General features: G+C 59.6%; 1 protein-coding gene across 1 annotated transcript; it reads right to left on the bottom strand.

Moving 5' to 3' along the window:
* Nucleotides 1-1641: 1641 nt before the first annotated feature.
* EHD1 (EH domain containing 1) lies at nt 1642-22898 on the bottom strand. Its single transcript, XM_028118236.2, has 5 exons — nt 22333-22898; nt 18410-18507; nt 6654-7066; nt 4054-4218; nt 1642-3692 (listed from the first exon to the last, which is right to left on the bottom strand). Exons 1-5 carry the CDS (start codon nt 22734-22736, stop codon nt 3168-3170), a joined length of 1605 nt encoding a protein of 534 aa, XP_027974037.1. The 5' UTR covers nt 22737-22898; the 3' UTR covers nt 1642-3167.
* Nucleotides 22899-23051: the final 153 nt, after the last annotated feature.

Here is a 23051-nt window from a genome sequence, read left to right as displayed (position 1 = left end):
GGCTAAGTCCTAACAAGTGGCCGAGCTGGGATTCTAACCACCCCTGCCTGGCCTGAGGCCTGCTTCTGGGTACTTGCTCAGCTGGGGTGTTTCGAATGCAGAGGGGCAGCGGTCTAGGGAGGCAGGGAGGAGGAAGGGATGGGGGGCCAGCCCTCAGGAGGGTGGCCACATCTGAACCTAGAAGACCCCCCACCAACTATAAAACACAGACCAGGGACAGGAGCTCTGAAGCAGCAGGGGGGCAGACACCTGCCGAGGGCCTCTCCTTCAAGCCTCAGATGGGCATCCATTTCCTGGGGCAGCACCCCCATGCTGAGGTTTCCTGGGGCAGCAGCCCCATGCTGAGAGTGCAGGCCTCGGCTGGAAGGGGCAGAGCGGGCCAGCAGCGCCTCTCACCCACATTCCGTAAGAATTCCGAAGTTGGGTTTTCCTTCTCTAACAGCTTGAACGAGCATGCTCTACCTCTTGGGTGACCCCTGGAAATTGAGGACTGTCCCAAGCCTTCAAGGCCCTGGGCTGGAGTGACCTCGTTGGACCTTCAGTGTGGGGTTCTCAAACCTGAGTCTTTAGCACAGACTTTGGGGACACAGCGAGCTTCCCCACCCCCCCCCTTTAAGATTTTGTCAGAGAGAGAGAGCACAAGCAGGGGGAGCAGCAGGCAGAGGGAGAGGGAGAAGCAGGCTCCCCGCTGAGCAGGGAGCCGGACATGGGGCTCAATCCCGCAGACCCTGGGATCATGGCCTGAGCCGAAGCCTGACCCACCCAGGCGCCCCTCAAGCTTTTCCTTTTTAAAGGCTGCTTTCAAGAGCCCATGTTCTGGAGTCGGGCAGACTGGGTTTGAGTCTCCCAGCTCTCCCGAGTCTCCACTCCCTGGCTGTGAAATGGGGAAAAGTGACCTCCTAGGTCTTGGAGGTCAAGGCAAACCTTCTGAGTGGTAACGGGAGAGCTGGTGGGCCCCCCCCACTGGCTGGGCCACTGGCCATCAGACCAGGCGCCTGCCACACGAGCTGCGGCCCACAACCTGGCCCTCCAAAGCCACGGGCACCTCTTTGTGCTCTGCCGTTTGCCACACATGGGCCAGCCTGGACCAGTCTCCACCCAGACTGCACCTCGAGTGTTCTACCTTCCAGGGCGCATCAGCTTCCGATTTGCCACCCTTCCCTCCCCTCCGCTGGAACCAACAGTCCCGGACCCTCGCAGGCCCCACCCTTCCCAATTGTGTTTTTGTCGGTGCTGGTGTGCCTCTAGGCCTGTCTCCAAGTCACCCTGGGGCTAGCGTGGAGCACACTAAACCCTTGTCTCCTTGACCCCTTCTGGTGCCCCCCATCTGCCCGAGGCAAGGGATGGGGCCCAGGTCGGAGAAGCTGTGAAGGTGGGAGAATGTGGGTACCTTCTCCCCCAGCCCCTGGGGGGCCAGCCTAGCCTGTCCCCAGAAGTTCTCCTGACTTTACCCCTTCCCACTCTCTGAGAAGGCAGCGGCTGCCGCCCAGTTGAACATCGCAGGGCAGGGACCACCACCGCACCCCGGCAGGCTTGCCCATCGGTCTCTGCGGGCACCTCGGCCCTCCACATGCTCTGCCAGTGTCCCAACAGGCGCTGTGTGGGGCAGGTCCCTGGAAGTGACAACTGAGCACCGAAAGCTTCAGCACAATTAAACCTTCTTTTAATGCAAGAAAAAAAAAGCGGTCTTTGGTTGCTTTTTCTTCCCACAGGCAAGTGGGGATGAGCCAGGACACCTCACAGTGACTTCCCAACCAGGAGGCTGCCCCCGCCCTCACCTAATACTGCACACAATGGTGGGCCGAAGCCAGCCACAGGTAACGCAAACCCTGCAGAGGCCCGGGGAGCAGCCCTGGAGGGCGGGGGGCGGGGTGGGTGGTGCCAGAAGAGGTCCACCGGAGTCCCTGAGACCTACCCTGGGAGTGCCTGGTGGGAAGCGTGCTCCCCCCACCGCGGTTCCAGCAAGGAGCCGGTGAGTGGAGCGCATCCCGGCCCTCCGAGGCTGTGCTGGGTCCCGGCCCCCCCGAGGCTGTGCTGGGAGAGCCCGGCCAAGGCAAAGCTGATGGGGCAACCGGCCCTGGCTGCTCACTGCCTCCAGTCCCTCGTACCTCAGCCTGGAGGGAGGTTATTCGAAGGGCATCCAAGACGTCCGCTGCCCCGCTTTGCTCAATAGGAGGAGAGAGCTTCCACGGGGAATGAACGGCGGTGCAAGGAGAGAAGGGTCGGGGTTGTCCCTGGTCTCTGCTGTCTGGACACTAGGCCTGGGCTGGAGCACCAAGCCAGGCCAGACTCATGAGGGCCCACCACCCATCCAAGGTGGGGGAGGAGGTACACCAGAATGTTCCAGGGGGTGAAAGGAAGAAGCAGAACACAAACCGTGGCGTCACCGACAGGGTGTGCTCTGCACATCCAACAGCTCCTGGGTGGAGCTGCCCCCTTGTTGGAGTGTGAGAAAGCAGACAAAAATCACAGCTTCTGAACAAGAGGTTGGGAAGTTACTGGAAAAGTCGGTCAAGTATGAAAGGTGTCACTTTACAGAACAAAACTAGCTTATGTTTTTCTGGGAGACGTTCTCGCATCCCCCTCATCCCTTGGACCTCATAAAAAAGGGAGTTGGGCTTGCTTCTGTGACTGTCAAGCTGGGGGGTGGGGGTGCGATGTGAGAGCAAAGAGCAGGGCCCGTGCATGGGGGCCACCGGGGAGGGCAAGGCGGAAGGCACCAGAACCAGCTTAATCCAGGAGCAGGGCGAGGGGGCAGAGCTGGACAGGGAAGGAGCCAGTGGCTCAGTGAAGCAGTACTCAGCTTAGAAACAAACTGGAATCCTGGGGTTCCTGTCTACACACGGCAGCTGCCGGGGGGGGGGGGGGCAGTGGTGGTGAGCCAGGGGGGGCACGTGCTGTACAGCAGAGCTGGAGGTGGGGGGTGGGCGGAGGACAGGGGCAAGAAAGAACGCTGCCTCTAACGTTATATATTAAAAATATCCATAGTTCTTGTGCACAAAATTCCATCATTCACATACAAGTATATCGCCCACCTCCCTGCTGGGCCCACGAACAGCCTGCAAAGAAAGATGGCGGTTTTCCTTTGTAAGAGCCGAGGAAACTCTGCTCAGTCTTTCCGGCCCCTCGCCACCCCCTAGTGGGCCCGGCCGGGCGGGGCGGGGCGGTCACTCGTGCCTCCGCTTGGACGGCGGGATCAGGTGCGGGGGCAGGTCGGCGGGTAGCTCGTGGCCCTCCAGCTTGACTTTGATGAGGTGGTTGGCCAGGGCAAACTCCTCGTCATCCAGCAGCCCGTCCTTATCCACGTCGGCCAGCTTCCAGATCTTCCCCAGCACGGTGTTGGGCAGCTTGGACTTCACCATCTCCTTCTTGGCATTGGCGCCCGTGATCTTGCCGTTGACAGGCGACAGCGTGTAGAAGATCTCATCGTAGGTGGGCTTGTCCTTGCCCACCACCCACTCCACGTCGTCGATGCCCTCGCCGGCCCCCTCGCCGTAGCCGTGCCCGAAGGGCCCGTTCATGGTGCCGTCGAAGGCGCCGCCCTTCACGGCCTGAGAGGGCATCAGGGACTCCTCCTGGCGCACCATCACCATCAGCCGGGCGATGTCGTTGGCCAGCATGTCGTCCACCGTGTCCAGCAGCTTGGGCTTCAAGGCCTGGAACTTGCTGAAGTCCTGAGTCTGCAGGAGCTCCTGTGGTGGGCAAGGGAGGGGGAAGGGCTGGGTCAGGTGTCCACGGACTCCAGGCAGAGTGGCCGGAGCAGGGGGTCCCGAGCCACAGAGCCGGCCCCAGGTCACGCCCCCACCGAGGCTTGCCCCTCAGCCTTGGCTCCCCAGTCTGTTTAGTGGAGATGGGAACAATTCCTTCCCTGAAGGGCTGGCGGGGGGGGGGGGGGAGCCAGGATGGTGCTGGAGGGCCTGGCGCCCCGCCCTTTCCCCACCCCTGGGGGTGAGTCACCGCATTCCCCTCTGCGGTGTCATGGCCGCTGAAGTCAGGGGCTCCCAGCTGGGAGGCCCCATCCCAGGGAGGGCGACGAGCGGGGGACAGCCATACCTGCATCTTGCGGAGACTCGGGAAGTCCCCGGGGGAGATCTGATGCTCCCGCTCGATCTTCTGATAGATCTCTCCCAAGTTGTTCACCAGCTCCTTCTTTTTGCTCTCTTTCCCGAACACGTTGGGCATCTCCTTCTTGAGGGAGCTGATGATGTAGGCGTGCACCTGGAGAACAGGAAGGGGCACCGTGTCGGGAGGGGGCCTGCGCCGGGCTGCCCCAGAAGGCCAGGACCGTCACGTCACCGGGGACCGCCTGAAGCAGTCCAGGACCCATGCTCTCTGGGGCGCCGGGTGCACCCCCAGCTTCCTGTCCCGCGGCGGAGATGCAGAGCCCGCCATCCCACACGCGCACACCGGTGGCCGCCGACGTCGAGTTCTCAAAACCCCAACACAGCCCGAGTTCTGCTCAGTGTATCACCCGGACAGCTCGGCGTGAGTAAGGACTAGGAAAACCACATGAGCCTTCACCCAGATGTTCTGAAGTTTATCTGAGCTCAGTACCTTACTTCGATGTTTGCCAGCGAAGGGCAGCACACCCTTCACTTCCCCATGGCGGGCTGGTAATGCTGGGCACCCTCCAAGGCCACGGGCCCTCAGCGCCCTCTGCCTTGCCAAGTAACGTCTGGGCATGGAGGGCTGCAGCCGGCCAGCCTCCCCCTCCTCCCCCCACTGCCAGCTCTGCACCATCGAAGCCCCTCCCCCGGCCTGACCCTGTGTGCGAACGGCCCGAGGGCAGCAGGTCTGTCACAGAGCATGGCAGCGGCCCCTTTGCCCATCACGGGCCCGTGCAGGTTGGCACAGAAAGCCGTTCGCTCCAGGAAAAGGAAACAGCCTGGAACCGCAGGTGCGGGACGGGCCGAGATCGGAGGCCCTGGGGTTTTCCAGGCGTGGTGACTCAGGGTGCCCAGAAGCCAGGCGATTACACATCATTTCTGCAGATGAACGGGGAGCCCGCCCTTTGTTCTATCCCCGAAGGAGGCTTCGCGAGGGCATAGGCGGCCCTGCTGGCAGCGGGGGCGGGGGGGGGGGTGCTGGCCAAGGAGGGAGCAGCACTGCCCTTCCCTGCAGCCTGGAACCGGGAGGCCAGGAGCCAGTGATGCGGGTTTTCTCACGGGGTCCCTCTCAGAACCAGCTCCCCACATTGGGAAGCTTCCAGAAGTGAGAGGTGGAAGACCCCAGAGCAGAGTCTGCAACCTCACTGTGCATACAGATCCCCAGACGGCTCAGGTGTGTGGGGTGGGGCCCGAGGGCTCGCGCTTCTAGCACGCTCCAGTACGGTCCACGAGCACTTTGGTAACCAGCGTGGAGACACAGACTGGTGTTAGAAAATGAGAGATCAGTTCTTTTTACTCAAGATGGTGAGCATCAAAATGCTACCTGACTTCAGACCTCGAGATGGGTGTGGGGCGGCCTGAGCCGCTGTGTGTGGCCCACAGCGGACTCGCAGAAGCCGGAGCTACGCTCGGGCGGCTGGCTCCCGGAGGCAGGAGCGAGGGCCGCAGGGCTCCTCCTGGCTCTCCCCGGAGGGGGCCTGCCACCTGCAGAGGAGGCGCCACTCCCCAGGCCTTTACTCGGGAGCCCGGGGCCACCGCTGCACCGGCCACAGGATGCCTTCCCTGAAGCCCTAGCCCCGCACCCACCCCCCCCCCCCCAGCCAGGAGGCAGCTGTGAACACCCCTGCCCTCCGCGGCCACTTCATCAGAGGAGCGGTGAGGCACTGGGTCCCCGCTGAAGCCGAGCATGATCCACGCATGCGCACGGTGGCGGCCCGCGGACTTCTCCGCGTGGGCTCATGACGTGCGGTCGCGCTCAATCAGGGGGTGTTCTGCCCCTCTGCGTCTGAGGGGCCCGCTGGGGGCATCAGCCTTCTCTCCCAGGCCCAGCCACGCCGGGTCTCCCTGAAGTACGTGGCCCGGAGCTGAGATTCCAAGCTCTTGAGCAATCCAGCCGCCGCCAGCAGGTACCAAGGGAGGGGCCGGATGGTTTACGAGACCTCTGGGGGCTGAGGCCGCCCAGGGTTCTCCCTCGGCCCACAGGATTGCACCCCATCTCTCCACTAGCTCCTTCCTGTCCTGGCTTATGCGTCAGCACCCACCCGTGGCCTCCCAGTCGCCTGCTTCTGGGGCATCCCACGACAGGACAAATAACCGTGCCTGACTTCCCTTTACATGTGCCGCTTTCCCGGTACCACTGGTGCGCGCTGGAAGGGCAGGGACTGTGCGAGTCAGTCCCCCTGTGTCCCCAGCACCCCGCACACACGGAGTGCTCAATCAACAGGCCTGGGAGGGGAAGCCGATGAGGACCGGAGCCGCACCCCCACTGGCTCCCCACTTCCCAGGCCACCCCTTGGCCCAGTGTTCCCTTCCCGCTTAACGTCGGCATGCATCAAGAAGACTCAGTTGAGCAAGGGCCACAACCCATGGGCGCACAGAGGACCCGTCCCCGTCTAGACACAGGGCAACATAGGTGTGGCTGTGGGTCTGTGCGGATGGGTCTCGGGCATCCCAAAAGCCATGGCAGATCAATCCTGGCCCCAGGTGCCAGTCCCAGCCCCCATGGGCCCCACCCAGCAGGGGGCCCTGCCCCCACCCCCAGTCTACCTTGGCCAGCCGTGCCCGCTTGATCAGGTCATTGAGCTTCCTGAGGGCAGCGTTTCGGGGCAGAGACTGGATGTCTTTGAAGAGGTCCTGCTCCTCCGCCTCAAAAAGCTTGCGATTGTCAGGGATGAGGAGCGGGTGGGACCAGAAGGAGCCGATGTATACCCTGACCACCTCGGGGGTGTTGATGATCTTCCCCAGGGACCACATGAGAGCCCCATAGACCCGCATCAGCTGCTGGGTCTCGATCTGGTCTGCTTTGTTCAGCACCACGCGGATCTTGTCCTCATGGTTCTTGAGGGCCTTGATGACCTCGGAGAACTCATCAGAGATGTCCAGCTTGTGGGCATCGAAGAGCAGGATGATGCGGTCGACCCGCTCGGCGAACCACTCCAGGACGGCAGCGAAGTCGTAACCTGCAGGAAGAGTGGGGTGAGCTTGGGGGCACCGGGGGCCAGGCTGCTCTGAGAGCTCTCCTCCCTGACCTGACCTCGAACTTCTCAGCCTGGTGTCATTTAAATTTCCACCATGTGCCTCACGGGGCCAGCACAGCACCCCGAGGGCAGGGGCGTCAGGTCCCCCCTATTTCTGTACCCACCCGATACCCTCGCCCAGCAGCACCTGGCATGGAGAGGTGAGCCACCGATAAATAATGCAAGAGAAGTCACAAAACCCAGGGGCGCCTGGTTGGCTTAGTCCATTAAGCGTGTGCCTGAGGCTCAGGTTATGATCCCGGGGTCCTGGGATTGAGCCCCGTGTCGGGCTCCCTCTCTCAGTGGGGAGGCCTGCTTCTTCCTCCTCCTCTACCGCCCTGGGCCCCGCTCATCCTCGCTCTCTCAAATAAATAAATAAAATCTTAAAAAAAAAAAAAAGAAGAAGAAGAAGAAGTCACAAAATCTGGGCTCTAAAGTGGCTCAGACCAGGGCAAGAGTGAGGAGGCGGAGCCCAGCAGCGTGGTGAGAAGAACGAGACTCGGGGGCTGCCGATGCCAGCTGGATGCCCTTACACGACAAAGGACAGTAAGGAACAGCCGGGACACCTGCAGCTGCTACGCGTGGGGTGCTCGTGCTGGGCCCCCCTTCTCCAGGAACCTCACTTATTCTCCACAACAGGGGTTGGCAAACTGCAGCTGGCCCATCACCTGTTCCGTAAATAAGAGTTGGTTTTGTTTTGTTTTTTTTTTAAGATTTTTATTTATTTATTTGACAGGGGGAGAGGGAAAGAGAGAGGGAACACAAGCAGGGGGAGCGGGAGAGGGAGAAGCAGGCTCTCCGCTGAGCAGGGGAGCCTGATGCGGGGCTTGATCCCAGGACCTTGGGATCATGACCCGAGCCGAAGGCAGACGCCTAATGACTGAGCCCCCCAGGCGCCCCCCGTAAATAAGAGTTTTAGCGGGATACGGCCACGCTCCTCCGTACCGTCTGTGCCTGCTCTTGTCCACAGCAGCAGAGTTCAGCCACGGCAGAGACCACAGGCCTGCAGGCCAAAAACATTAACTCTGACCCTTCAGAAAAACTTCCCTGGCCACTGCTCTACAACAAGCCTACGAAATGCTACACACCACCATGCCCTCTCTAGGCCTTAAATGCGTCTCTAAAACGAGGTAGCTGGACTAGATCACGTCTAGCTCTCAAGTGTAGGCTACGCGGTCTCCCAGCGTCCAGTGGAGGCCCCTTGGTGGGCGGGGCCATCAGCAGCAGAGACCACGCACTGTAGTTCTTCCCTTGACAACGGTCTCAGGGCCCCCCAGTTTAAGGGGCCCCCCAGTTTAAGACCGCATTTTCTAGCCTCTCCTGTGGCAGAAATGAACAAGGTCTATGAGACCTTTGTCCTTTTCTCCCTTCCTGAGGAATGAAATGCAGATGTGATAGCAGGGGCTGGAGCAACCACCTTGAGTTCAGAGATGAAAGCTGAACGTTCAGGATGGCCTGGACTGTTATTTTCCACCCAACTAGCTGATATCTGGTTTAAGCCAATGGATTTTGGGGCCTCTCCAACAGCAGTTTACCCTAAATCCTATTTCACAGTCACGCCTCCTTTTAAAATGTTTCCACTTCTTCCACGGCCCCCAGAAGAAGTGAAGGTTCTATTTCTCATCTTTTATTTATTTATTTTTTAAGATTTCATTTACTTGAGACAGAGAGCACAAGCCAGAGGGAGAAGCAGACTCCCCGCTGAGCAGGGAGCCCGATGCGGGGCTCCATCCCAGGACCCTGGGATCATGACCTGAGCCGAAGGCAGATGCTCGACCTACTGAGCCACACAGGCACCCCTATTTCTCATCTTTTAGGAATAAAGATGAGGAGACGTAGGAAGACCAGGTGACAACAATGGCCTAAGAGTCTTTGGGAAGCTTGGGTCGAAGCCCCCGAACTACCGTGTCCTCTCCGGCTGATTCTGGGCAAGCCTCCTCGTCTCTGGGCTCCTCCTTGTTCTTCACCTGCTCCCCACAGGCCACCTCAAATACAGGCCGGGCCTCTTAAGAAGCACCCAATACGCCCCAGAGTGCAGTCAGCCTCCGAAAGTAGGCCGGAGAAGCTGCTCTCATAGAGAAGAGCCCGAGACCCTGCCCAGAAACGGGCCCACCAATCTCGTCCTGACAGCCTGCTCCTGACAACGTGCTCGCGACCCTCTGACCAAAACGGGATTTAGCCACGCATGATCCAGACTGCAGGTTACACAAAAGTAGCAGGTAGAGGGGGAGAACAACGAAAAAGGACAGAGTGAACTACCGCGCCGTTGGGGGGGGGGGCAGCCCTCCCCACCCCTCCGGTAAGGAGCCCGCTGAGTGGGTCATCAGAGTGGTATTCGGCTGCTCCCAGTCCTGCCAAGCCTCCCGGACTGAAGGCAAGTCAGCAGCCGGGCTCCCCAAGAGGCTACCTCCACTCAGGCCAGAACCAGGCCCCCATCGCAAGGGCTCTAAGATAAACAGTTAACACTGGGGGTGCGCCAAGGGGTGAAGGTCTGCTTGGCAGGATAAACATTCTCGCCGCCAGGCCCCCCAGGTTCAAGTGTGCTTCAGAGCCGTCTGTGCGCCCGAAGCCACAGCGTTCCAAGCCTCTCCCCACACTTAAGCACTTGGAAAGAACACAGGCTCTTAAATAAGCCAGCCCTGGATTCGACTCCCGGCGCCGGCCGCTGACTGCGACCTGACCCGAAGTTCTGAACTCCTGAGTTACCATTTCTTCATCTGTAAAATTCCAAAAACAACTCCTCCTCCTCTGACCGTAGGGGGGGATTAGATCAGGTAACACAGGGGGATCCCAGCACAGGCCTCACAGGCAGGAGGGGCCGAGGGGCTGGGGACAGTGGAACCAGTCAGGAACTGAGAGCCGCTGAAGTTCAGCCTGGTTCTGAGACCAGTGGCCAGCTTTCGTCCTGGGGGTGAGACACCGGAACCTCAGGAAAACCCCAGATTCACTGTTTCTGTTGACTTAGCACGGCAGCCTCGCGATGCCAGCAACGGGCAGTCTGTTCCCCCCACAGCACGCCAGGGAGACAGGGTGCTCCGATCAGAGGCAGTCCCTCAACCAGCCAGAGTTTCTAATGGGGGCGGGGTGGTGGGGGCTGGGCAGTAAGGTCCCGGTAAATGTGAACTTGAGCCTGGGCAGGGCAGCCATCGGCCTTCCCTAGGCCCAGGCAGAGGGTTGCAAACAGCCGGACCACCTACCACCCAACTGTCAGTGCTCAGAGAGTGGGAGACAGCCTGGAGCCAGCACCCAAGGCCGCCGGGTGCAGAGGACATGGCCACCGCCACCATCTCCCCCCTGGCCCCAAGAGCCACAGGACAGCATGCCCAGAGAGACGCCCCCAGCAGAAACCGAGGACGGGAGGGCCGAGGAGCAGGCGAGGGAAGCGGGCAGGGAGCCTTTTATGGCTGCCTCTGGGAACGGCAGGTCAGCCCTGGAAAAGCAAGGCCTCAGGAATGAATGACAGTTCCCTCTCAGCAAAAATGAGGCCCAACTCGTCCTCTCGTCACACTGCCTGTCCTCAGACCACCGCACGCTGACGGAGCACAGATTCGCAGAGCTGGGGAGGCAGCGATGCCGGATGCAAGGTGCCTGGAATGGGAATGGGGGGCGCCCGGATGGGCTGGGCTCCAGCCCAAGTTCGCTCTGGCCCCACAGTCAGGGCGGCGCACAGGGAGCTGAGCTCACCCCCCAGACTCCTCCCGAAGTGGCCTCACGCCCCCTCCTCCACTGGTGGGGGCCCAGGAGGACTCCCGGAAAGACAGAGAGAGGAGGGGGAGGGGTCCCCAGGGCAGAGCCGAGAACCCCAAGTGCCCCCTCCTGCCCCGCCCACAAAACCAGTTACCCGCCAACACCTCAAGTTGGAGCCAACAGAGCTCTAAGTCCTTTTTTTTTTTTTTTTGCAGGTAAATGAAATTTCCTGTTTATTATGAAAAACGCTCCCACTTTTGGGGAGGGAGACATGGTGGCTGGCCAAGTACGTCCACGGGGTCACTAAAAGGGTCACGGCACGGGCGGTATGATGTCATCACAGGCGTATGACCGCACAGGCCCACCCAGCCCCCATCTGTCCACCAAATCCTCACTCTGGCCTGAGAGATGGTGTCTTGAAAGACGCCGAGGGCTGGACCTGCAGCAGCAGCCGCGAAGCCTCAATCGGGTCTGTGCCCGTGGCAGGGAGGCCGCGGCCACCACTCAGCCCGAAGCGGGGCGGCAGGGGACAAGTGAGCCGGCGCCCCCACCCTCAGCACTGCCCGAGGCGGTGAGCCTCCAGGTTTCCGGACCCACGAGGGGTCTGCCTCGGTGCCAGGATGCGTCTGGCCACTGAATCCACAGCGGGAGGAAAAGCCGGGGCCGTCTCTGCTACGGGACAAGCTCTAGCGCAGAAAATTCTGGGACTTTGAGGACATTATAAACTAAGCCGGGCACAAAAGGACCAACGCTACACGATTCCATGCATCCGAAGTCCGCAGAGACAGAAAGGAGAGCGGTGGGAGCCAGGGGCTGTGGGGAGGGGGATACGGGAAGAGTGGTTAGTGGGCTTACGGCTTCCGTTTGGAAGATGGCAAAGTCTGAAAGGTGGACAGTGGAGACAGTCCCACGACACCACGAATGTACTTGATGCCACCAAACCGTGCATGTAGAAGGGTTACCGTGGTAAATCTCAGCGCACAGGCATGCACCGTCGTGGGGACGGGGAAAGAGGGGACAAAGAAGAGTCGCTTGTGCGCTCAGGGCCACCCGGCCTCGGGAAGTAAGCACACGGGCCCCGTGGACAGGCCTCCGCTGTTCCCAGCCAGCCTCCTCCGGACCGCTCGGGCTCCTCACCAGTCGGCCGTCCGGACAAGAGTCCCGCTCCCCACCACAGGCACAGAGGCGGAAGAGAGGAAGTTGTCACAGGTCCTCGCCCTCTCCTGACACCCTCCAAACACAGGTAGTTCCAGCAGCTGGTGGAAAAGCTGCTTCATACATTCCAAGTTTCTAGAACATCAACAATAGAGGGCTTGTCTGCAATCGACTTTTGTTTCCTGCCATTCAAGCTGTGTGGGCCTTGCTTATTTCTTGCCGTGGCTCCCACCATACACGTTTCCAACCGGTGCCGGGCCCGGGACAGGGGGGCACAGGAAGGCAAGACGAAGATTAAGGAGCTGAGAGAGGACCGACATGGCTGCCGCGCTTCCTCCAGCGGGCACACTCTTCAGCGAAGGACTTCCTTGGGGTGGCTCAGTGGCGAGGAGAAAGGGGCCTCCCCATTCCTAGGTATTTACCCGAGGGAAATTAAGAAACTGAAATCCACCTGTACGCAAATGTTTGTAGGAGCTTTATTCAAAATTGCCCCAAATTGGAAACCCAAAGGCTCTTCAGCAGGCCAATGGGTAAGACATGAGGGTACATACACGGAACGGGAGCAATGATGGGTCGACGCTCATGCTCTCGAATACAGGAAAAGCACACACTAAGTGGAGGACAGGCACAGAAGGCTTGTATGGACATCCTGGAGAAGGCAAAACCTCAGGGATAAGTCTCAGGTCCGTGAGTTGCCACGGACCGGAGGGGACTACAAAGGGGAACAGGGAACTTTCCAGGCTGATGGAAAGACTAGATTTGATCATGGCGGTGGTGGTTATGCAACTGCTTCCTAGAGCCGTGCGCCTAACAAGGGCAAAGACCTCTGCAAATGTGACCGGGAGATGGGCAAAGGGCAGGGAAGGACAGATGGACTCTGGAATGAGGCCGGCACTTGAATCGGAGCCCTCTCCTTGTCAACCAGCTGCATGACCCCAGCAGGCCACGGCCCCTGTCCGAGCCTGTTTCTTTGTCTGTAACGGGAGGGTGTTAAGTCTCTAACGTGCGGGGCTGCTGTGGGCAGCAAGGGAGTGCCTGGCACACTGTGAGCACTTGGTAAATGTTTGCTCTTATTTACACAGAGGAATTGTATTTTGGGCTCAAGGAGCGCAGATTCTGAGCGGTGCGTAGGCGAGGACCACTTCTCACGCTCGAAGAATGCCTCGTACCACCAAATATAAATGGAACGTTCGCAAGCGCTCACACAGCTGCTCGAGCCGGCTGTCGACTCGCAGCCTCGGAACGCACAGGGGCCGGGCGCCGGCTGGTACCAGTCCTCCGCGGGCGGCGGCCCACACCCCTCGGCAGAGCGCCGCATTCCCACCAAAGGCTCGGGCCAAAAGCTGTCCAGGGGACCGGGGGGGGGGGTGGGGTGGGGAATGGCGGGGGTGAGAGGGAGGCTTGGAGGAGGCTGGGGGCCTTGGGAAGGGAAATTCCGGCTGACTCAGTGTTCCCCTAGCCTCTGGCCTCCTCGGGATGTTAGTCAGAAAAAGGTCTTTCTAATCAGTCTGGGAATCCCTGGATTTTTGGGTGTCTACTTGTAATTAGCTGACATTGGCTGAACATGTCACTGAGCACTAGGTACTAGGGCAAGGGGTTAGCACATGGGCTGCAGTAACTCCCCAGGGTCCCCGGCTCCTAAAGTATTGCGCTGGGGCCTGAACCTTCTGTCATCATCTGTACTGTGGGCGCTGGGAATCCAAGAGGGATGCAGCACGTGGCCTAGCCCAAGGCCTGCAGGCAACCTCATGGAGCATTCTAAGGGCTGCAGAAAACCCTGACCTGGATGGAGGGCTTTTAGGGGTGGGGCAGCTCCGGAGGTAGTCAGCACAGGGGTCAGCAGGAAGGGAGGGCTGCCCACAGCGCGGCCCCATCTCGGAGTCAGAGGACTCCGTTCTGCACCTGGAAGGCCCTACCTGCCTAATGGGATGGCTTCCAGGCTTGGAGGGAGCCTGGGAACCAGGGACAGTCAGCAGGAGGGCAAATGAGAAGCTAGGGGACCAGCCAGCCTCGACCAGGGGTCCTACACCCACCCACAGAGGGTGTGGGGTGGAGGGAGCGATTTCTGGCTAGAGGCAGAGAACAGGGAAAAGGAAGAAGATATCAGCATGGTTGTTCCAAGCCCTGGACCTCGGGTCCATCTGTGAACTCAGAGTCTGATTTCAGGGCGGGAGAGAAGGCAAAGGCCTGTCAGGAGAGTGCAGAAGCCCTGCGCGGTCACCACCTGAGGGTCAAAGACTCGCCCGGTCTGCGCTGTCAGCGCTCCCAGGAGCCGAGCTGAGCCGAGCCGAGCATCCGCTCTCAGCAACCGGGTGGCAGGAGCACAGCTCCTGCTGGGCCCGCAGACACACGCTAGCCCATGCGGCAAGCCTCGGCCTCCTCATCTGCAGAGCAGCAGCGTCCTCCCACGGGCAGCTGTGGGACAGCTAAGGGGTGCTGGCTCCCGAGGCGAGGACGCAGATGGTATGCAGAAAGCCGGGCACAAGGCCGGCTGGGCGTCGGTCCCCAAACCCAAGTTTAAGGAACGCTTCCCCGCTGACGCGACTCGCGTGGGGGAAACCAAGGCGCAGAAGTTACGGCCAGCTCGCAGCCGCGTGGTGACAGTGGCAGGGAGAGCCCTGGCCAGGACCCTGAGCCCCAGGCAGGGGCCTCCACCTGAGCCTGCCCCCCGGGGACCCGCTCTGGGAAACCTCTGCTCTGGCTCGTGCCTGTGCAGGCGTGGGCGGCAGCCTGGGAGCCAAGGGCGCCCGCTCCACCGGGCCCCGGGTGCCCTTTGGAATGCCCTTTATCAGTCACATAGCACTCAAGAATGAATGTTGTCCCCACAGATCACCCTTCTCTGCTGACATACGAGAACGTTTATCTTTAAAGTCCCTCAGATTAGCACAACGGGGAAGTGTACCCTGAGACCCCCACGGAAGCCTCTTCTCTTTCCCGGAATAATTCTCAGGGGTCTCTCGCAGAGCCTGGCCTCTATCCTGACTGCTCTGGGCCTGCACAGCCCCTACGTTATCTTTCCAGACAGTATTTCCTGCACACGTAAGGGACCATGGGGAAAAGGGGAAGAAACCAGGAGGGGCCTGGCAGATACGATGGGAAATGGATGTAAATCTAATTAACAACTCTAATGCACAGGCAACCTCCAAAAGAACCTTCTGTTTCCAGGGAACGAGATCGGCAGACCACAGAAGCGCACGCTGCTTGCCCAGGACCCGTGTTTTCTGCTGGCCCTATCTCGCTGAGAGGGAAACACCTGCTCTCCATGCTGTCAGCAAAGGGAGCAGACGGGCGAGCTGGCCGGGGAGCCTGGAACGCACTGCCCTCCCCTGACTTCCTCTGCTGGACAGGGCAACACGGGACCTTTGCGAAGACTGGTGGGCGGGGCCTCCAAGCAGAAGGCCACTCCTTCCCCGCCCAGCTAGCGGCCACCTCCCTTGAAGATCCCGGCCAACAGAGCGGAGAGGTGCTGCGTGATGATCTCTCTCTGGATGATAAAACGCCGACACCATGGGGCGCCTGGGTGGCTCAGTTGGTTGGGCGACTGCCTTCGGCTCAGGTCATGATCCTGGAGTCCCGGGATCGAGTCCCGCATCGGGCTCCCTGCTCGGTGGGGAGTCTGCTTCTCCCTCTGACCCTCCCCCCTCTCATGTGCTCTCTCTCTCTCTCTCTCTCATTCTCTCAAGTGGATAAATAAAATCTTTAAAAAAAAAAAAACAAACGCCGACACCAAACACTGCAGAGCAAATCCCAACTTGGTAACTTTTAGAAAGCCCTCCCCCAATCAGAGCAATGCCCTTATCTTTAAGCCCCACTCCTCCTTCCTGCCCATGATAGGGTGGGGGAGGCCTTGTGCCGCCCCAGGACAGAGAGGGGCCAGTCTCACACCTGGAGGGGGGCAGAGGCAACCAGGGGTGAGCCTGGCGTCTCTTGCTGGCCTCCTCCTCCAATATCTGCCACCTGCATGGACAGCTTGAAGGCCAGGACTGCCTCGCGCGCCACATCCCCCACTGGCACAGCCAAAGTGCGCCCTGTGTGCCGATCCCCCGCCTGGACGGCCCAGGGAGGCGCTGCGGGGGTGCCCGTCCCAGAGGGCGCAGGTCTGGACATCACTGCCCACCTTTTTGCCAACCAGGGAAGGAGGAGGCAGCGGGGTGGGGGGGTGGGGGGGTACATCCCAGCAGACAGGACCAGGGTGCCCAAAGCAGCAAGACCTATACTCCCAACCCGTCAGCCCACTAGCCTCTCCAGACCCAGGCTGACGTGTCAAAGACATGCCTCCCAGCGGGGGAATTCCACGGCACTGGTGGAAAACAGTGGTTACAGGGGTCACAAGGACCCTACGCCCTTTCCCTCAAATGCCATAACCCCCAGCTCTGAAGGCCACAGTGAGCACAGCCTGCTGAGGTGGTGAGGCCTCTTCTGGTGAGCTACTGTCCCTATCCAAACACGTGTACACATCGACTGACCCCTGGGCTGGGAGCACCGTGCGCACCCCAGAGGTGGCCTAGTTCTCTAGCCCACGGCCCCAGTCAGAAGCAGCCCCTCTGCCTGCTCTTCCAGATCATTACGAAGATAACACTGCGGAGCCTCGAAGAAAGTCCCTCTAGGATAACTCAGGCCTGGAAGTAAACGGAGAATAAATCCCCCCTTGTGGGTCTTCTTAATGCTTACCAGACTTTTTTTTTTTTTTTTTTAAGGTTTTATTTATTTATTTGACAGAGAGAGACACGGCGAGAGAGGGAACACAAGCAGGGGGAATGGGAGAGGAAGAAGCAGGCTTCCCATGGAGCAGGGAGCCCGAAGCGGGGCTCGATCCCAGGACCCTGGGACTATGACCCGAGCCGAAGGCAGACGCTTAACGACTGAGCCACCCAGGCGCCCCATTTACCAGACATTTTCTTAAAACCAGCTTGGAACAACAAGAGCAGTAAGGAAAAACAACCTCACCTTTTTATTTTTAAAGTTTTTTTTTTTTTAAAGATTTTATTTATTTGAGAGAGTGAGCGAGAGAGCGAGCGAGCGAGCGAGAGCACGAGCGGGGGTGGGGAAGAGAGGGAGAAGCAGACTCCCCGCTGAGCGGGGTATGCGAGGCAGGACTCAATCCTGGGACCCCAGGGATCATGACCCGAGCTAAAGGCAGACGCTTAACCGCAGGTACCCCTTCTTTTTTATTTAAGTAATCTCTATACCCAACGTGGGACTCGAACTCACAACCCTGAGAGCAAGTGTCGCATGCCCCTCCAACTGAGCCAGCCAGGCACCCCTAGCCCTCGCCTTTTTAGAAGGGGTCCCAAAGCTGCTCCCATGAACTCCTAGGATTGTCTTTATCCTTAGGGTGCAGAGCCTAAGAGCTTAAACCAGACTGAGAGATAGAGCAGTTTCAGGATGCTCTGATGCAAGCCCTTGCTGGCAGGGGCCCAGAGCCTGGAAAAAAAAAGAGAAGCAAGGTTTCTCAGCACCAAGAACGGGGCCCCCGCCCCCTCGGAGCCACAGCAGACATAAACATCCCCCAAATACCAGGTCGCTGGCTTCAAATGCAAAGCTGACCAATGCTGGGCAGCCCAGAGGGAAAGGGGCACAGGAAAGATTTGTAAGTTAATGATACACAAATCCGGCCCCTTCTCAACCCCTGTTTGAGTGCTATCCTATTTCATTTTCACATCTGCAGCTGCAGGCTCCCCTCCTGGCCTGCCCTCATGCTCCTGCCAGGAAGCATTCAGGCCCCAAGGCTCCCCGCCCCTCCACAAAATGGAACAGCAGCAGAAATATAACCCAGTTCAGGCTCATCCTGAACCAGATCTTCAGAGTCCAGACAGCAGTTGACACAACCGGGGGCCTGGAGTACCAACACTCGGCACGAAAACCTTCCAGGCCCCGGGAAGGCTGCTGATTACCAACCCCGAAGCAAACTGAAACACTTTTCCAGGAGCCCCTAAACATTTAACAAATTCCTGCAGCTCCTCCTTCCGGCTGGCTTGTTCGGGTCCAGTGTTTCCTCACAGACCTGCTGGGCTTGCCAGGAATTCTGACGGCGTCAGGAGGCAAAGCTTTTACACACCAAGTAAGGTGAGGGCGCCCCAGGGGAAGAGCAATGCTGGCCGAGGTACCCAGAGCTCAGACACGGAGTGACTTCCCGTGACCTCACAGCCAGCCCCAGGTGCCATCTCGCCAGCTTGCCCTCTGTCCCAGCATGCCCCGGGCGTTGGAAACACGAGAGCCACGCAAAATAGGCTGTGCTCTCCCCCCGACAGCTTAGTAACCTCGGCACAGGGAGCCAAGGGAGAGAGCAACTTCTGCCCCTTCGGGGTTCAGGGCGCTGGGCAGACACGGGCTGATGTTAAGACGGGTTCTCGCTTGGGCTGAGAGGGACCTGGGGGGCAGCATGTGGTCCGCGTCACAGACCGCAGAGGGAAGGCGCCCTGGGCTGTGTCAGAGCCTGTTTACCTCTGCTGATGCGCTGTTTCTCTCCAGACAGGATCCCAGGAGTGTCGATGATGCTTATGCTGTCCAGGACCGGGTTGGGCAGCTGGGCACACATGAACCTGCACGGGAGCAAAAGCCGGAGGGGAGACGTCAAGACTCAGCTCTTGAGGCTCCAGAAGTGACAGGGGGCTTTCTGTGTACTCTCCTCTCCACCTCTGCCTTCCTTTCCCGAAGCAAGGCATTTACAGGAGGTTTTCTAGTGTTTCCAGGGGTGGCCCCTGAACTCTGTATTGTCTTTTTTGTTGTTGTTATTTTATTTATTAGAGAGAGAGAGCACGAACGGGGGGAGGATCAGAGGGAGAGGGAGAAGCAGACTCCCTGCTGAGCTGGGAGCCCGATGCAGGGCCTGATCCCAGGACCCTGGGATCATGACCTGAGCCAAAGGCAGACGCTTAACTGACTGAGACACCCAGGCGCCCCTGAACTCTGTACTGTCTTAACTGGGAATCCAACCAGTGGCTCAAACTGGCTTGCATCAGCATTTCCCTCACATTAGCTTTTCCCCCAGAGTTCAAGAGTTCAACTTTCAAGTTGCTGATGTGCTAGTGAAAACTGCACGAGCCTAGGACACCGTTCAACTCCAGAAGGGAAACAGAAAGGTGACCCTGGGACTTTAGCTAGCTAAATTTCCACACACTGAAGGTGGGGAGAGGCTTTCCTGCTGCTGCTGGGACAAGCCCACCCCTCCCACCCAGCTGCTTGGATGAAGGGACAGCAGGGGGCAGCCAGTACAAGCTGGGGGACACGTGGGCTGGTTGGCGGCGCCGGGAGTACAGACACCATTCTCCGAAAGCCGGAGCAGGCCGAGGAAGAACAAATGAAGCCACAGAGGCGCTGGCAACTCCTGAGTGAGGGCTTAGCCATGTGTGCCTGAGTTCCCACTGAGGGGAGAACAGCCCAGAACAGCAAGGGGCTGTCCCAACCGATAGCAGAAATTCTTTACTGGACACAGAAAAGGCTCCTTTAAAAAAACTTCCCTGAAAAAGACACTGTGAGCAAAGAAAATACTGCCCCTTTGTCTGCAGGATGCAGGCTTAAAGCCGCCTTTCCAATTGTGGGGAGGAATCTGAGCTGGTAAGGTTCTGCTTTTGGCCCTACCCACCCCCCAACTCCCCCGCAAGTGACCAGTGGCCAGGCCCGCGGCACCCGGCCAGGGTGAGGGGTGTTGCCTGCAAGCACAACGGAGCAAAACCGGCTGACCCGCAGACCTCGGACCCGGTCCTCACTGTTGCCAGCGGCAGCACACGCACGCCCTGATCGTGGCGCACCACCTGGGGCTCCTGCTAGGGAAGGGTCACAGAGGGAAGACCGAATCAAAAGAACCTGAAGTAGAACTGGCTCTGAAAAATAACAATACATAAAACCGCCCTGTAAAGGAGACCTGCGAGTAAGGTAACATCGGTAAGACCCAGAAATGCGATGCCCCGCAGTCCTGGGAGCTTGGCGGGGGAGACAAGAAAGGGGGCAAGCAGTACAGATGCAGCCGCCTCATTTCCACCACCAAGGACACACTGACTGCCTCTCGCCCCGCAAGCGGCTGGTGGCAGCCACACAGTGAGTCTTCCCAGGATGCTCTTAGGACAACGTGACTGTAGTCTGTCTCGGTCGGCTCCACTGGATTTTAGTCTTAGGGCAGCCACTTAGAGTAAAAAGGGCAGAAAGTCAAGTTCATGGCTCAATGGGTCTCTTTAAGCTGCCCGGAGAGGCTGTGTCAGCCAGAGAAGAGCCCCCTTTGTACGGCTAGAGCCGGAGGCACTCCATGCACTCCACAGGCTGACACAGCTCGGGGCCCTGCCCCAGGGCAAAGCCTGTGCCCTCCCTGCCCCTCGGCTGATAAGACCCCTTTTGGCAGGGCTGTTAGCGATCGAGAACGCTCTGGAGATGAAGTGGCAAGAGGGAAATAAGGGCCGCCTGGCCGGCTCAGTCAGTAGGGCGTGCGACTCTTGATCTCAGGGTCATGGTTCAAGTCCCATGTTGGGCGTGGAGCCTACTTTTAAAAAATAAATAAATAATAAATAAAAGTGTGGGTCTTGAATCCTGTGGCACCAACATCATCAGAGTGTCTGTCTTGGACCCAGCATCCCTGACCTGCGCTTTTTTTCCGGGCAGAACCAACAGCAGGTGGTAACCGGAGGCATCAAGGCCGGTCAGCCAGTGAGCGCTCCATTAAGCTGCCCTGGTGAGCTCAACAAATCAGCAGAGCCCTCCAAGCTGGGGCTTCCTGAACCACCTAGATGACGTCTATGATCCCCTCCAACTCTGAAACTTTAGGTCTCCAAATTCAGAAACAGGTTGAGTACCCCGTTTCTCCTTTCAAAAGCAGTCTGCTCTCACAATAAGAAGCGGAGGCCCAAGGACAAGAAGGTGTACTTATCCCTCCTTCTAGCTTCCCAAAGTTCTGTGTGAAAGGCAAGACCTAATAATGCTCGGAATTCCCAGCACAGCAGCCAAACTGCGCACAAGATCCTCTGGTGCCCACCAGCTAAGAGTCTGGGCCAATCGCCCGTGTACGGGCACGTTAATTCCGAGACACAGGTATTCTCTGGAGGAGGGCTCAAGGCGAAGAGGGTCATGCCTCTCACACGAAGGGCTTTATTCAGCTCCTGCCGTGACACACCAATGCCATCAACCATAAAACAGGAGGCCGGGCTTAAATGCCCAAAAGGGGCAAAAAAACATAACAGGAGTCTGCCTGTACTCTCTGTTAAAAGTCAGCTCTGTGCACAGAGCTAGGCTGGCCACTGGCCTGGATCAGGAGCAAGCTGGTTCACCCCGTGTGGCTGGACAGTGTCGGGAAAGGAATGTGATCATACGGGGCGGAGACTTGGAAGGCAAGAGTCAAGGATTCTTTCCTAGGTCGTCCCTGACACAGACTTTGAAAGGCATGTGGAGTCACTCCTTGAATGGGGGCTGGTAGGAAAGGCAGATCTGTGAAGTCCTTTGGTCTTCACATGTCCCTGGGGGCAGGGGTGGGGACAGGGATTTTAGAACCACTGACAAGTGCCTTCGAGCTCCTTTAGAGTAGCGTGAACTTGACTCCATAGAAAGACCAATGTTTTCCATTCCCAGCATCATGAGGGTCCGAGTCTTGGAGGGTGACCCGGATCATGAGGAGGCCGATTTCACCCATCTAACTGGGGAAACTAAGGCCTAAGAAGGTTAAGGAACCTCTTAGTGAGCGAGTCAGGGCCCAGATCTCATTCCAGGCCTCCCAGTGCTACAGACTGAGGCTGCTTCCTGAAACCCCTAAAGGAGCACAGACCCTTTCGAGCTGCCCCCCCCCCCAGGAGAAGTGTTCACACTCCATCTGCCTGCTACCTCGCGGACTGCCCCCAAACTCAGCAGGCCACAGCAGATCCTCCTTGTCCCTCCCACACAAAACCAGCGGTCCCGGGGGCAGCACAGCAGCAAAGGGAATGACGGAAAGTTTCACATATTTTTCCACGACACTTAGGCAGCAGCCACTTGAAGGAAGGGAGGGGGAAAGGGGTTGGTTTGAATGAATTCGGTGCATCCAGTCTGGGACTACACTGGGAGGAGGTGGAGACAGGAATCTCTCACCTTCCCAACGCTGACCCCGGTTCTGAGGGAAGTGGGGCTGGGATCTGCTGGAAGGTTTGGGAGTTAAACTGATAACCTGGAAAGTTCTGGGGGTGACAGGGGCGGGGGAGGGGGCGGCGATACCCTCCCCCCAGACCTCCGGGTGGGCCGAAGCGGCAGGGGCCCTTGTCCCAGGGAGCGGTCGCCGAGGGGCTCGCTAGGGCCTCGGAGACAAAGGACGATGAGGGGAGGCGGGGCCGGGCCGCGGCCGCGGTACGCTCGGGACCCGAGTGCGGCCCCGGGGGTCCCCCTCCGCCCCCCTCCCCCGGGCAAGGGGCGGGTACCTGTTGAGGAAGGCGTTGCCGAAGGCGTTGAGCTTGCGGAAGGGGCGCCGCGGGTCGACGACGAGCGCGTTGCCCGGCACCACGCCCTCGGTGGGGCCGTGCATGACCGCGATGAAAGAGTCGGTGGTGGGCTCGGGCCCGATGCGCATGCCCGGGAAGTCCTGCTCGATCAGGTGCCGGATGAAGGTGGTCTTGCCCGTGCTGTACTGGCCCACAAGGAGCACCATGGGCTTGTTGTCGAAGTCAGCGTCCTCCAGCGCGGGCGAGTGGAACTCGTGGAAGCGGTAGTGCTCCTCCAGGGGCAGCAGCTTCTGCGCGTACAGCTGCCGCAGCCCCTCGGCCACCGTCTGGAAGAGCTCCGGCTCCTTCTTGCGGCGGGCATCTTTGCTGACCCAGCTGAACATGCTGCCGGGGACGGGGCTGGCTGCTGCGGGGCAGAGCGGCGGCTGAGAGCGGGGCGAGGGCGCGGAGCCGAGGCGGGGCCCGGCCGGCCGGCGGAGGGGCGGCGGGGAGCGGCCCGCAATACGCAGGCGCACGGCACGGCCCGCGGAGCGCCCTCCGCGGAGTGGAGCGCGCGTCTCCTCGTGCGGCCTTTATAGGGCCGGGCCCCGCGTTCGGGCGCGCGCGCGCGCGCCGCCGCCGCCGCCGCTAACCGCGCCGGGCCGCGGGGAGCAGGGCCGGGGAGGAAGGAGCCCCACCCGCGAACTCCGCGCCACGTC

This window comes from Eumetopias jubatus, unplaced genomic scaffold, assembly GCF_037043125.1.
Source record: "Eumetopias jubatus isolate StellerSeaLion01/CBP00866 unplaced genomic scaffold, mEumJub1_p1.0 scaffold_13, whole genome shotgun sequence".
In the NCBI taxonomy this organism is placed as follows: Eukaryota; Metazoa; Chordata; class Mammalia; order Carnivora; family Otariidae; genus Eumetopias; species Eumetopias jubatus.
The sequence above is the reverse complement of the archived record's forward strand: the minus strand, read 5'-3'. Positions and strand labels throughout refer to the sequence as shown.

Excerpts from the sequence above, each read along its gene's own strand:
- EHD1 (XM_028118236.2), bottom strand. The coding sequence starts at position 22,736 with ATGTTCAGCTGGGTCAGCAAAGATGCCCGCCGCAAGAAGGAGCCGGAG. Across the intron at positions 18,508-22,332 it reads GGCAACGCCTTCCTCAACAG|GTTCATGTGTGCCCAGCTGC; the intron begins GTACCCGCCCCT and ends GCTCCCGTGCAG. Across the intron at positions 7,067-18,409 it reads GAAACAGCGCATCAGCAGAG|GTTACGACTTCGCTGCCGTC; the intron begins GTAAACAGGCTC and ends CTCTTCCTGCAG.